Raw genomic sequence first — 16067 nt, forward strand, 5'->3', positions numbered from 1 at the left:
TATAATTTTATTTAATTGTTATGAAACTCATTAAAATTTATGCCGGAAAATAAAAAACCACTTGGACACAAAATCCTGCCATACCTAAGCAACAAAAATTGCAATTATTTATATGCATGTATAATAGGGTAGTCAAAAAAAACACGGGAAAATCTACTTTTTGGAATTTTCTTGCTGTCAGCCTCGACAATTGTAGAAAATTGAAAATAAAGCGGCCCATATTTTATAGCATTTATGAACATGAAATGGTATTAAAACTTTGGTCCCTTGTTTTAAGTACCTGAATAAGAAGAGATAGACCCATGAAAATGTATACGTATATGTTGAGAACGTCAAGCTGAGCCGATTTAGCCATATCCGTCTGTCCGTCTTAGAAGTCTTAGTCTTAGAAAAAAAGCTCTCTCATTCACCACTCGTGGTGAAAAACCATAAACCATTCTTAGAGAACGCACTTGAATATCATTCAGCTCGCGTTACTCCAACAGTCGCAATGGCCGAGTGCGCAAGGCACAGGCGTACCAATCGGGAGATCCGAGTTCGAGTCCTAGCGCAGCGCAATTTTAATTTTTTTTTATCTCCATATTTGTTTTTTTCTTTTTTAATTGAATTTTACCGATTTTTTATAAAAAAAAGATTATTTTTAGAAACTTATTTTAAGATTTTTTTCTTTTTTGTTTTAATTTCTGTTTTTGTTAAATTTTCTTTGTGGTTCAGTTGTTATTGCCTTTAAAAGAGTATTTTTTTTAATTTAATTTAACTTTTTAGCAACTTATTTTCTTTAAAAAATTTTTTTTTTTGTTTTTTTGTTACATTTTCTTTTAAGTTTTTTGATTTTATTTTGTAAGAAAGAAAAGTATATATTTTTTAAATTTCATTTACTTTTTTAAAATTTATTTAATTTTATTAAAATTTAATTTTATACTCTTTTGTTTATTTAATTTTTTGCAATGTTTAGATTTTATTGTTTTAAAAAGAAAAATATATTTATTTATTTTATTTAGTTTTTGGAAGCTTATCCTAGTTATTCTGAATTATTTAGATATTTTAATAAAAACTTCTTTAACCTAATTTAATTTTTAAGTACTAATTTCCTTCTTTTTAGAATAATTTTTTTTTTATTTAATTTAATTTTTTTTATTAATTTTTGTTATTTTCAAAAAGAAAAATATAAATATATATTTTTAATTTAATTTAACTTTAAAAAAACTTATTAACTTATTGCTAAAAGGCGAACAGCATAACGCTAAGACCTCCTCGTTAGCAGATCTTTCAATTAATTTTCGAAAGACAGTAAAGAGCTTTCAAGACAGCTGTCAGAATTCACAATTGTCTTACGAAAAGCTTTTGTCTTTGAAGTAAAATTTTCGGATATGCATGAAAGGTATAAAGCCTTCGGCGTTGCCAAAAACAGCACTACTCTTACTTATTTTAATTTAAATCAGTAAAAATAAATATTTTTTGATCGAATATAAATATTTTTATCCAGAAATCCTCCACTAATAAAATGATGAGGCAAACCTAAATCCAAAACGTTACTATTTTTTTAAAACGTGCGTGAAGTGGCTACGAACACATAAAATAAGAGATGATCAGTTATGAAAAAATAGTTAACAAAACTATAATTTTTATTTTATTGTGTGAAAATTTCGTAATAGAGATATTTCTATTCAATAAAAAACTATAGTTTTTAACGATGTTTTAGCATTTCTATAAAAAATAAATATTTTCCCCATATAAAATATGTATGTAAGTATATGGAAATTTTCAAATTTTACGCTAAAAAATTAACCGATTTAAAAAAATTCGGTGGATAAATAAACAATCATTTTTTGAAAAATGATACTCATACGCCATGTGCGACTATGTATCAGTACGGTCATGTACGATATGGCGCATGAGTAACAATTTCGATGGTAAAGTTTGATTTTTTTCATTTGCATTCGTACTTCAAATTTAAAACATCTTATAAAAATTACCTGATCTAGAAAAACGCTGTACAGATTTTTTTTGTGGATTTTAGCGTCCCTTAAGTGTATTTCATCCCATCAGAATATTTATAGCACTGTTCCTAAACTTGTGGCCGAACCAAGATTTGACTTATGCCTTGCTGTAAGCGGTATAAAAACTAAAAAAGCTGCTGTTTGCGAATTTAAGCTGAAATTCCTATTTAAACACCTAAATATCTGTACTCAAAACGCGCAATAAATTTCGTTCACAATAGTATCGAGGTCAGCTGTGTACGCAGTTGCATCGTAACAACGCTCTTGCAGTCTGCTTAGGAGGCTGTCTACCACCAGAGGAAAATGAAAGGCAGAAATAATATTTTCCTGTGGGTAGCCTCCTATGGCTCTAATGTTAGCATAAGTTACACTTGATGTATCTATTAGGGGGTAAATACGGCCGAGAATATATATCGCCACTTGCTTAAAGAAATTCGTGTTAATTATTCGCTTGACTTCGCTTAAATAGGTACATCTAACACTCTTATATTTATAAGTAGCCTCAAATCGAATTTATTCGCTCGCTTACATCGGACTCCATTTCCTGATGACCAAAGGAAATTAACAAACTCGGCACAATAGTATCTTGTTATTAAGAAGTTGGCACTGTTTGCCCTCTTGAACATCGAGGGTTTTTTCTATACTGTTGCCCCTGTTTCCATCTACGAAGAGGCACAGTAACTTTTGATGGTGTTTGGATCGATGATTACACCTAGAATTTAAAATAATTATGTATAAACAAGTATGTTTGTATATATAAGTTAAATTTATATAAAAAAAATAATACTTTTCACTACCCAAATGAAAATTAGTTACTAAATTTTTTGAGGCAAAAAAATGTCGTTCATTTATGTAAACATATATGCATATGTACACATAGTATAATCAAATATTTCCGAAGAAATTTAATTAAATGCCATTTTAATAATAGGGTTGAATATTTCTTAATTACAATGATATAAATGCAAATTGAGTATTTTTTTATAAAAGTGCTTGCCTTTCTCTATACCCATATGTACACACATATGTATGTATTTACAACTTTCAGGAAATCAATTTGATATGCCTGACGAAATCACCTCGAAGTGACAGATAGTAGTTTTTGTAAAAATCTACCTTGGAAACATAAGGCAAAGTAAAGCAAGATTTAATAATAAACTAATGCAAATTGAATTGTATCAAAGTGAATTGAAGTGAATTGCAAACCAACTTGAAAGCAATGCATATGGTCAACCCTTTGCTTGCAGCAGAATTAAATTGAATTTCTTTGCATTTCCAACAGCAGCGCATAGTGATACTGAAATTTTGTCAAATTTTACTTCATTTTATTTTGATATATTTTTTCTTCTTCTTCTTCTTCTTCTTCTTGCTTACTTGCAGTCATACCAACACTTCAACTGGACTTGGGTTCAAATTTGAATCCGGAAGATATTGAGGAAGGTGATGATGTCTATTTTGAGTGCAAAGTGCATGCAAATCCGGCAGCATATAAAGTTGTGTGGAAACATAACGTAAGTATTTTATGTGAAGTAAGAATACATATGTATGTGTATTTGTAAGTGTATTAATATACATTGTTGATATACCTACTATATATGTATGTACATACATACTGTACTTATGCGGATGAAAAAAATTCAAATACATCAATACGTACCAACAAACAAAAGAACTGATTGAGGATCGGATTTTTCTATGTCATCGTATACTTGACCGACTAATGTAATATAGCTTTTGATTTATCCTTAAGCCAACGTATGAAAAAGGTGCTTGGAGAGAGCCAAGAGTCCAACAAGCTAATACTTAGAAGATAAGCATCATGCATACAAAGACATTTTCGAATTTTAAAATAAGCTAGAGACTTCAATAGGGAATTTATTAGTTGCCATTTTGTTTTTGTAGTGGATATTTAGCTAGTCCTTAAATCATTGGCGTCGAGTTAAACTGATCGTAGGATCAAGAATCTTGCCGATAGAAGTTAAATTTGAAGAGATATGAAACGTAAGTAGGCCACTGTGACTGCATGGTTAGAGGTACGTACTACCACCTCCTAGAGCTTGGTTCTAGCAACATCTAAACTATAAAAAGCTTTTTCTAACAGCTCTGGCCCCTCGATAGGCAATGTGTTAAAAGAGCTTCTCATAAAAATAAATTTGCGGTTCTGAGGTTCCTCTAATTGTGTTATAATGTCAGGATAAATGGAACAAATTGGAGGAGAATCTCGGTCAAACACTTGCGGGCTCTTTCTCCATTTGTAACGCAGAATACCAGTAAGGATACAATTAGAGACGCCATAAGGGGCGATAGTGGGTGCGCCATTGGGTATAGATACTATTTGGGCTGCTATAATATACGCCATTAGGTCGGAGCATTATTATTGATGTACAGCACTGATGGGTACCGCCTTGCCCGCCGAAAAAGCTCTTTTAAGCTTTCTATAGATTTTGTATGATCGGTTCAGAGCAAAAGCTCTCTCCTGCGCAGCGTTCGTTGTAGACAGCGTACTTGAGCAATCATAATGGCACGCATCAATCAAACTCTTACCTATAACTTTCTCAAATGAAAATATATATGTATACGAGGGAAATGTTTGAGAATTAGGGTGCATCACCAAAACAAATTTGCGGTTTATATTTTCAGATTTCCGCAAACATATTTCGGAAAAATTTTAAGATTAACATTCCGTTGATAAAATTTTATGTAGAGCTTTTCAACTTAACTTAACTTCTACCGTTTGGGCTATTTTTATTTTTATTTTTTAAAGACTAATTTTTTACCGACTTCAAAAAAGGAGGAGGTTATCAATTTGCTGTTTTTTTTGTTTTTTTTTTTTTATGTTTGCTACCACATAACCTTTGAACACGTTAACCGATATCTATAATTCTTTTTTTTTTTTAAGTAAAGCTGGTACTTCCGACGAGGTATATGCGAATTGAAGTCGGTTTTGTTTTCTCCTAAAAATTACTTGTATTTATGAAACTTTGATTTTTGAAGGTACATAAATTTTTATATTTTTTTGAATAAATATTTTCCGGTGGAAAGACCATGTTTTTGCTTGGAGATTGATGTATCCTAATGTGCAAGCACGCAGATATATTTTTAAATAAATTTTCATGCAGGTATTTCTATAAAAAACTTATATATATTGTGTGTTGTTTTATGAAAATGTATTTTTTTTTTTAGAATTGCAAAAAAATCTTTAGGAATATGTAAATACTTTTGGGTCGAATAAATATATTTTCCTTTAGATAACTTTCAACAATACAATTTTAGTACCTACTTGACACTAAAATTTGTCTTAATATAACTAATTTTTGTACATATAGACATAATAGGTGAAATTTGCGGTTATGAAAAAGTAGTTTTCGATTTTTAAATAAAAAAAAACGGGTCTCATTATTTTTGACGCACTTCAGTTATTGGGGTGGCCGAAAAATATTTGAACCACCCTAATGTGCATAAGACATACATATTGATATATTAATTCTTAAAAAAATTTTACACTTAATTTTCAAATATGCAAAGTTAAAGTTATTTTTATGTTTGCAATATTTATATTGCATTCTCTTTGCATTTGCTACCTTAAAATAGCATATTGAAAAATTGTATGAGGCGAAAGAAAATTTCTTAGGTTAAAAAACAAATATTTATTTGCCTGACACAAACTTACTCTTCCATATACATATGTACATAAATACTTCTTCTACATAAACTATAAATATTTGTTTGCGATTGCGCTCTTTGGCAGCATTTGCTCATGCATGGGAATCATACGACGAGTTTCTTTGTGCGTAGCTCCACTCAGGTGTGCATTTCAATTATATTTTGTTAAATATTTGTTATTTTGCAGCAATTTGTTTTTCAACTTCAAATTTCATTGAATGCTATTTATGTGCCAACATACATACATATTTACGCATAGATTACACATACATACTATATGATACAGTTTCGAACATGAACAGATTATTGATTTACTTATATAAGTTTGTATGTACATATACAATTCACTTCCATAGCAAAAGTTTCTGTGTGCAATCTAAAAATGTAGCAGTTTGAATTTAGTGTGAAAAGTTGGTCAAAATTTTGTTTTTAACACAAAAAGCTCAATATGAAACAATAAAGTGAAATTCCGAATTCATACTTTTAATCTCTTTTTATTAGCCAGGTTTATTTAAATTTTTTTTTTTATCCAAGAATGGAATAAAACCACTGAATCAGATATACAGCAACAGCAAACTAGTGTATGTATATGGATAGTAGTTTTCTCATTGCTGAATTTAATTAGGTTTATTAAAAAAAAAAAAAAACGAAAAGATTATCTTTATGGAATTCAATTCATTTCGTCGAATCGAAAGATAGTGAGTGATTCTAAGAACATCCTTTCATATTTTTAGTTATTGCTTACCTTTTTATTCTGCTTTTATAGTTGCATTTGAGTGAGAATTCCTGAAGTGGCCCACTAAATTTCAGCAAAATTTTTCGCCGAAATTCAGTTTTGTAGAAATTTTTTATTAAATAAATATTCAGATATTAAGAGTTTCCTATAACAGGAATTGCAAAAAAAAACTTTTCTCATGAATTTTATGAAACTTTTTGAATAAACATCGGCCTTATTTTTTTTTAACTGACATGCAAGTAAAATGAGTACATTACATATGTAAAAATTGTTAACTTTTTTTTAGAATTTTTTTGAGTATGCAGTCCTGTAGCCCATTAAGCTTTAGTATAACAAAGTGCAAGATGTAAGCCACTGAAAAATTGTGTTGATTTTTAATATTTTTTGTTATTATAGAGTGAACCCCATAACACGATCCTTAAATATTGTGCAATACTCAGAGCCACCACTGCGATTTTTTTTTGTAATTTTTTTGAGATGGCATATTTGCAAAAGCGATTTTTTTATCAAAAAAATGTGTATGTGCAAAATTTTTCAAGAAAAAAAATTTTAATATTTCCTTTCATAAAGAATTTTGATGTGTGTATGTGTGATTTTTTTAAATTTTTTTCTTTGCTCTGTTCTCTAGAAATTTGGAAAACTATTAACTCGATTTGTTTTGGTTTTTGTTCTGTAAAGTTTTTAAAATATATTAATAGAGGTCAAATTTCATATTTACTTATTACTTATGTTTATGCATCAACCCTAAAAATTTGAAACAAATCAAATACATGAAGTGTGAACCCCGTCCGTTTTGGTATGGAGCACCCCATATGGATGTCCCAAAAACGCCGTTTAACGTGAATACCGAGATTACTGTTGGGTATCTGAGAACCTCTGGCTTAGTGTATAAACCATCAAAATGGTTTTTTTTCCTTTAAGTTTTAATAGCCGTGGATATTGTAGGTATCCTTTCGAAAACGTTTAAAGTCTTTATTTCACGCACAGATGAAAATTCATGAAAAAACTACATACGTATGTATATATGTGCATATGTGCTAAAAGCATCTGCCTTTCGGTAAGTAAAAATGGAGAAACTCTGTCTGTTTCAAAACCCTTTTTCCATTTCCAAACTACGAAGAGCTCAAATATTTGCTTCCTCCAGATAATGCGGTACAATGTATGTAAAACAGATAAAAGCACTAAGCTCCGCAGAAAAGTCAATGCAAAAAAGCAATCAGAAGAAAAAAAATATCCTTGTAAAAAATTGTGCAAATCCGCCGCAAAATATGCCACAAAAAGTTGTTTTGACTTCTGATGCGCAAAAAAGCCAGAAACAGTCGAAATGTGAAACAAAAGAGATTAGATAAGCGTAACCTCTTGTGCAAGAAGTAAAAAAAAAACAATGGGTTTTGTTAATTGTATGCGATTGCGTTTTTTCCCCTACTCCTTCTTAGTAGTTACGGTTGATATGTATCTGTGTAAGTACTTCACATTGTTGCTTTGCTTTCAACTTCGTATTGTGTCCACTTTACAATGCCACCGCTGTCACTTAACATAATGCGTTAGCTGGCTGTCTTGGCTGGCTGGTTGGTTGGTTGGTTCGTTTGGTTTGGTTTGGTTGAGAAGTGTGTAAGTAAGCAAGTAAATACGAGTGCTGACTGTGTAAATGAGCGCGCACAAAAGTATGCCATGCAATTAGAGTAGGTACATGACAATTTCATTAGTGCGGTCAGGGTCGGTGCGGTTGCTAACTCTTTTTGAGTCGACCCTCTCCACTTTTTCGAGCATGGCACAGTCACAAAATCTCGCTTTTTATTGTTACTTTGTTTATTGTTTTTTTTTTTGTATTTACGGCAAACACTTGTATTGGTTATGCGGTTTTTAAATTCATTTTATCTGTTTTTGTTATAAATTTGAAATTGGTGTCATGGAGAATGTTATGACTGTGCTCCGTAATTTGACACACTTTTTAAAAGACACTGAGAAAACTAAGTAGATAATTTACTTAAATACTTATTTTTATAGGCTACTTTTTGCTTAAAAAAAATTTAAAAGTATCGATAACCGCAGCATAAAGGAACCATAATAATTTCCATAGGCTAGCTGAAAGTGCCTTTCTCTTTTTTCTTTACCAATCGAAATTGCATCGATAAAATATTGCCATAATTCGATTATTGAAAGTATCGGTAATGGTATCGATAAATTTTTTTCAATGTATTACTATTTCTTTTATAGAAACTGAATTAGTAAACAAAAAGAGAACTATTCGATAAATAAAAATATGTAATAATTCTACTAATAAATCGATAATGATATATATGTAGAAAGTTATGTCGAAAAAATGGTGCGCACTACTACCGCGCGTTATAGATAAAAATATATAATAATTTAGTTTTAATTGTAGAGGCTTCGAATAAATTTATCGATCATTGTGAAAACTTCGATTAAACATTTTCCAAATCTAACGATGATCTCGAGGAATTTATCGATATTGCAATGACTCGATAAATGAAAACACCGATAATGTTGTTGATAATGATAAACATACATTTTTGTAAGAAAAAACTATTAAATTCTCTGGCACGTTTTTGATAAAAATATATGTATGGCGGCAGTTTTTCCACACTGAGAATGATATCGAAAATTATAATACAGTTTTAAAGAAAGGGCAGCCGATAAGTTTGTCGACACGTATTAAAATAACGACTTAAAGCGTTCCTAACTTATCTAGAGTATTCCAAGTTACGATAAATTAAAACGGCGATAGTGGTATCGATTTTCCTCGAAAAAAAATTGGTTATTTAATTTTTTTTTGTCAGAATTTGGCATGAAATCGATTGATATACATAAACCTATACCACACTCTTGTACTGCGAATAATAAAAAAGTGTATGCAGAGCAAGTCTTTAATGGAGGAACATCGATAAATTTATTGATAATTACAATATCGATAGTGATGTCGATAAATATTCCGCTAATAAGGAAATAAATATAAACATATATCGAAAACCTAATTATCGATAAAAATACATATATGTTTAGAGAAAAAGCAGGGTCTAAAATTTTTACATCAGCCTTTTTATGAGAGAAATACGCCAGAAGGTCGCCATTCTTCCGTCCATTCAACGTCCCTCAGCCTAAGAAATTTTAAGCTTTAATTAGCGTCCTAAACACTAGCAGTTTTAATTTATCATTTTTGCTCCACCATGAAATGGTTAAAATAATTCTTCCAGTGTAACCACAGCACTTAAAAGTTTTAATTATTGTTGCTCTACTTCTTTTGTTGCTGCAGCAGTTGTCGCAATACTTTACACTTCAATTAGCAATTACCCCGCAACCCTTCACGACAACACCTCTGTCAATGAAAATAAGGAAAACAACGCGCACTAAGTAAAAAAAACACGTGGAAATTCCACGCGGCAACACCTCAGCAATCAAACAATCAAGCCGCCACTTAGGTAACGGGTGATTTTTTAAGAGCTTGATAACTTTTTTTTTAAAAAAAACGCATAAAATTTGCAAAATCTCATCGGTTCTTTATTTGAAACGTTAGATTGGTCCATGACATTTACTTTTTGAAGATAATTTCATTTAAATGTTGACCGCGGCTGCGTCTTAGGTGGTCCATTCGGAAAGTCCAATTTTGGGCAACTTTTTCGAGCATTTCGGCCGGAATAGCCCGAATTTCTTCGGAAATGTTGTCTTCCAAAGCTGGAATAGTTGCTGGCTTATTTCTGTAGACTTTAGACTTGACGTAGCCCCACAAAAAATAGTCTAAAGGCGTCAAATCGCATGATCTTGGTGGCCAACTTACCGGTCCATTTCTTGAGATGAATTGTTCTCCGAAGTTTTCCCTCAAAATGGCCATAGAATCGCGAGCTGTGTGGCATGTAGCGCCATCTTGTTGAAACCACATGTCAACCAAGTTCAGTTCTTCCATTTTTGGCAACAAAAAGTTTGTTAGCATCGAACGATAGCGATCGCCATTCACCGTAACGTTGCGTCCAACAGCATCTTTGAAAAAAATACGGTCCAATGATTCCACCAGCGTACAAACCACACCAAACAGTGCATTTTTCGGGATGCATGGGCAGTTCTTGAACGGCTTCTGGTTGCTCTTCACTCCAAATGCGGCAATTTTGCTTATTTACGAAGCCATTCAACCAGAAATGAGCCTCATCGCTGAACAAAATTTGTCGATAAACACATTTCGAACCGAACACTGATTTTGGTAATAAAATTCAATGATTTGCAAGCGTTGCTCGTTAGTAAGTCTATTCATGATGAAATTTCAAAGCATACTGAGCATCTTTCTCTTTGACACCATGTCTGAAATCCCACGTGATCTGTCAAATACTAATGCATGAAAATCCTAACCTCAAAAAAATCACCCGTTATATACTGTTAACTAACATTGCAGTTCCCCACATGCTTACACCCTTCTCTCTCTCTCTCTACTTAGTGTTTGTTTTCGAACTTTGACTTTGCTTTTAGTGTTACTACTCATACTTGAATGTTTTTGTATTTTGAGCGTGTTAATTATTCTTGCATGCGATGAAGAATTGCTTGTTTATATGCATATTTTCCCCTCATGGTGGGGTTCACCAAATAATTCTAAAGCTAAATGAAGTATAAGCGCCTTAGAACTCAACTTTCCAAAAACGAACTTAAATGCTACTAAATATAAATAGCTGAATACGCCATGCATGGGCATAATTTTTAATGCCACTTATTTTCTTACATAAATAGTACAATTTCTTTATAAAAATAAAAGATAAAAATAAGTATGCGTATTCGCTGACCCCCTCCCTACCATAAAAAATTTCTTTGCTCGAAAATAGTAGAACTCTAAACAAAAAACTGCTACGGGAATAAAGAAAAAGCATTTTAGTGGCACGTAAGTGCAAGTGGCCGCACAATTAGTGGCAGCTAATTTTGTAAATGACAGCATTTTTAAATGCGCCACCTTTGGTTGCAGCATTCTAGCTCCAGCACTTCGTATCGCTAATGAATGGCTTAGTATAAAACGGAATAAAAAATTAAATAAGGGCATTGCCATGACAGATAAGAGAGGGTTGAATGCAAGTGGGAACAAAGGCCACACTGTCGCTGCACCGCAATTAAATTTAGTGTTGTGTAATTTTTTTTTTCACCCTTAATTTTTAATGAGTTGACGCTCGGTTGAGTGTTTTAAGGTAACGAAAAATTTTCGCGTGGAATTTCGTTGAAAAGAAATTAAAGGAAACGATTTAAAAAAAAAAATAATAATAAGTTCTGTAAAAGTTGGATTGTAGATACATATAATATGGTATTAAAATTATAGGAATTTAAGCAGTAATGGTACAGTTTTCAGCGTTTTTGTTGGTATATAGTTTGAAACAAAAAAAATTAAAAAAACGTAGTAGGTTTGTACTGGAAAAAAACTACTGAACTGTGTGGTAATTATAAATGAGTTTTTGAAATAAAGTTTAGTCCTTTTACATTTGCTACCAGCTACGTATTCAGGTGTCCTAGTTATGCCGTTTTAATTTATTTGCTTAGGAAGTGCATTTTAATGGTCAAAGGCTTGATTACTTATTTTAAGCACACAAGTACTTCGTCCTGATTTCTTGTGACTGAGTGATACGCACTTCGAATCAATGACACTCGTATCTTGTATACTATTTTGCCCATAAAATCTAAGCAGCGTTTCTGTCTAAATGCTCCATAAAATTCTTCCATAAAGTAGTGAGCAGTATTGATATTTTTTTTTTATTGTGTTATGAACAAGTATTAAAGTCAATTCATGAAGAAAATGGTTTATTTTTTGAAAAGTTTTTCTGCAAAAAATTGGACGGAGTAAAGAAATTTTTTAACAAATTTTCGTAATTTATTCATAATTTATGTATTTCTCTCTCTTCTAATGTATGTAGCTCTACAAATATTTGTACTTGAACTGAGATTAAGAAACTTCCTTCAACAGTTTGTGCTCCCTTTTGTTAAGCTCCGCAAGTTCTTCACTCTCCTAGCCTCTTCCATTGTGCTCGCCCATGTCTTGTTCTCATTTTCCACATAAAATTAAGTAAGGGAGATTTGAGGATTTGAGCTAGTAAAACTTGCTAAATGTACTGTAATTTTCACGTCTGATAGAACCTTATATTGACGGATGGGTAGAAGACCGACCTATCTTGGCAGTCGGTTGGAAATCGCCCTATGAAAAATGGCGCAAGAATGCCCTATGCTTTGAGGTATGCCGAAAATTAGCTCAATTAACGGAAATTAATTGGAAAAGAATTGAGTGAAATACAGTGGGTGATAAAAAATTAAACACATTTTTTTTTTGAGTGAATTGGAATAAAGTGACATTTACATATACACATTTAAGGATGAACAGAATAAAGATTAAACCAAAAACGGGAAAAAATTGGAGTCAGAAAAAATATAGTAGGTATCACGATCTTCCCACTTATCGTGCCATCTGGAAAATTATCTACCTCGATTTTTTATTTATCTTACAACAACAAAGGACACGGAGAAATAATCTAACCTAAAGCCAGAGGGTCAATTCCCGTTCTGCGTTATCGTGAAATGAAGTGAAAAGTATAAAATTAACACCGAAATAAATGCGGTGTGAAGGTGTTATTTTTATCAATTCACGATAACGCAGAACGGGAATTGACCCTCAGAACTCGAATTGCAGCATTCGATATCGAAAGTAACTCGCAGCGAAATTAGCTGTAATTTTATTCGATTCTATTCGAAACGAGTAATTATTCAAATAGCCACGATTCCGACTCAGGTTAAATAATAACTCGGAAGGTGCGTATACTAACACGGAATTATAGAGGGAGAAGCAGTGCCACAGTGAAAGAAGTGAAAACTGGATTGCCCTAAGTGAAAGGAGTACATGGCGTATGAGCGATTTTTTAATATTCTAGATTCACTTTTTTATAAATAAACGTATTCAAATTTTCTGTTACACAGACCCCTTAATAAAAAGTATAATTAAATATTAGCTTTGGTTTAATAAAGCTTTCACTTTTTGTTGAAAGCTTTTTTAAGAATGATATAAAATTGGAAATAATAACAAAGGAACTCTACCCCTCTTCAAAGGTTTCTAGATCCTGTATGAACGAAAAATGTTCTAGTATAATATTTTCACAACTTTTTCAACTACTTTTCCGGCAGTCTGACGAAGTCAGCACATTCACGTGTAACTAAATACACAAGCATACAAAAATACATATAGGTACAGCATTTGCATTCTTTGTTTGTTCAGCAACATTTTAACATTCATCTAATGCATCACTTTCAACAAGTAGACCCACAAACTTTCTTTTAGCTCATATCCCTATTTTACTACAATAATTTACATACACACTTTCCCTATTATTTGCTCAACAAATATGTATGTACATATTTAGTCGTAGCCACTTATGTATGCAGGTGACAAAGCATGCTTCTGACACCTATGTTCACACGCTCATTTACACTCACATTAATGCATATATTTAGGCAAACATCCTTACATACTATGTACATACCCACATACATATGCGTATATATGTACATAAATTCCACCAATTTTAATCAAACTAATTGTTAATTTAATTTGCGTGTACGTTAATTGTACAGCATGAATAATTAATTAAAAAGGCGGCAGCCATAGTTGTTAGTTAAACTCATTAGACTCAACTCAAACAATTCCAACGTCATGGCAACATTGTTAACAATGTCGGCATGTCAGCGATATGATAACTTAGTTAGACAACAAAAAAAAAAAACAACAAACTATTTAAATGGTGGAAAATTGTAAATGAAAGATATTTTTTTCAGTGAATCATGAAACAAAAAACTTTTGTCAAAAAATTAATTGGAAAATATTACGTTAATAGTTAGTTTGTGGTATGTGGAAGGCTACACAAACGTTGCATACGTAATTAAATTTAGTATTACTGAAAGTCTCCCGAAGTGAACCAGAGTTTTGCGATCGAAAAATATTTATTTTCCCGATATAAAAATACATGGAAAATTTTGAGCGCTTTGAGCGACCACTAAATATTTTTTGATTTAAAAATTAAAAAAAAAATAGGGGTATACTTTTTTTTCGGCATAGAACAATCCTAGGGAGTGCGAGGATTACAATTCTGACTTAACTGTTTTTGAACCGCCCTAGTGCACAAGGATATATTAACTTTGTTCGTATAACGGTTGTTTGTAATAGCCAAAACGAATCGAGATAGATGTGGACAAATGTATATGTATCAACAAAATCTTTGAAATCGGGCAATAACCACGCCCACCTGCCATATAACGGTAATTTACAGAAACTCGAAAACTGCGATAGCTCAGTGCAGTGCTCAGTGCTGGAGATAATTCACTTAAAATCGATGATTTGCAAAAAATGAGAATATTATAAATTTTTAGATAATGGGCGTGTCGTCGCCCACTTATGACCACAGATGTGTATCTCGGTAACCGATTTATCAATTTCTGCCACTGTGCACTTAATAACCTTCCGATATTTGTGTCGACATTGCAATATTCAAACAAAGTGAAAATAAATTGAATTGAAATAAATGACAATTTTTTGTATGAATATCCAAAAATATTTTTTCTATGCACATATGTACAAACATACAATGTATGTATGTATGTATTGCTGCGCTCCTATTACATACAAATAAAAACTTGTTTGTAGAAAAAAACTTTTACCGAAATGAGTTTGAATGATTTGAATGTTTTCCATTCATTCATTCACATTCTTCCATTTGTAGGTAGGAAATTTAAAACAAAATGTATATTCATAACTTACAAAATTCCAAACGCTGAGTGTTTTGTATGTGAAGTAAAATATTCAAATTTACTGTACTCTGTTTGGCTAGAAGTTTGAATGAATTCATGCAGCCCTCTAATTTATACCTAACTTGGTTCAATTATATCATTAAGTCTAACTCTGCATATTATCGAAAATATTTGAAATCGGGTATAGACTCCTACTTATCATGCAAAGGTAGTTCAGAGAAAGTTGAACCGAGGATATTTGATACATGCGCGGGGTATATAAAGATCGGTTTTGCCCGAACTTATGCTCCTTTACTTGTTTTTGGGTATTTTAGATTACCTAAAGTGTTGTTTGTCTATTTTTTATCATGTCAATGTAAAAGTGTGCTTTTTATACATTTATCTGTTTTTATCTTTTTTTATTAAAAAGACTTAAAATACTACTATCGCGGATAAATGCTCACGAAAACACGGAACTTCGGTAAACTTTACCGGTTACGATTTTTAATTACCGGTAAATCAGCGAGATTTAACAAACCGCAGTGAACACTTTGGCCAAAAAATTTTATACTAAGCGCCGAAAAGGTACACTGACATATAAGCGCGTAAAAAGCGGGGATTGCTGTAATTCGCAAAATTGAAACCGCTTACCGGTAAAAGGATACCGGTCGTCTGTAGTTAAGGGTTAAAGCACTCTGAATTTCAAGTTGACATTGCAAACGCTCCGTAATCGAACTTACTAAAGTAAATTGTAATGACTTCAGTGGTTTAGCAAGATTTTCGGCATTAAGTACTTAGATTTAAAAATCTAGTTGTTCTACTCAGTTGGCAATCATAGTAATGGACAATAACTATCCTTTGATTTCTTTCTCAAATACCTTTCCCAAATTTTTTTTCTTATAGCTAGATAAATATACATAAAA

The 16067-nt window shown here is 31.9% G+C and overlaps 1 protein-coding gene across 1 annotated transcript in view; it reads left to right on the plus strand.

The window, feature by feature from the left end:
• LOC118742108 (hemicentin-1) overlaps positions 1–16067 on the plus strand; it is a 286471-nt gene that overhangs the window by 220020 nt on the left and 50384 nt on the right. Inside the window, exon 9 of the mRNA XM_036474073.1 lies at positions 3381–3511. Within this exon, the coding sequence (XP_036329966.1) occupies positions 3381–3511 (131 nt within the window). The remainder of the gene's footprint in view (positions 1–3380; positions 3512–16067) is intronic.

The sequence above is a fragment of the Rhagoletis pomonella genome, unplaced genomic scaffold (assembly GCF_013731165.1).
Source record: "Rhagoletis pomonella isolate Grant_MI unplaced genomic scaffold, Rhpom_1.0 Rhpom_scaffold_00001, whole genome shotgun sequence".
Classification (NCBI taxonomy): domain Eukaryota; kingdom Metazoa; phylum Arthropoda; class Insecta; order Diptera; family Tephritidae; genus Rhagoletis; species Rhagoletis pomonella.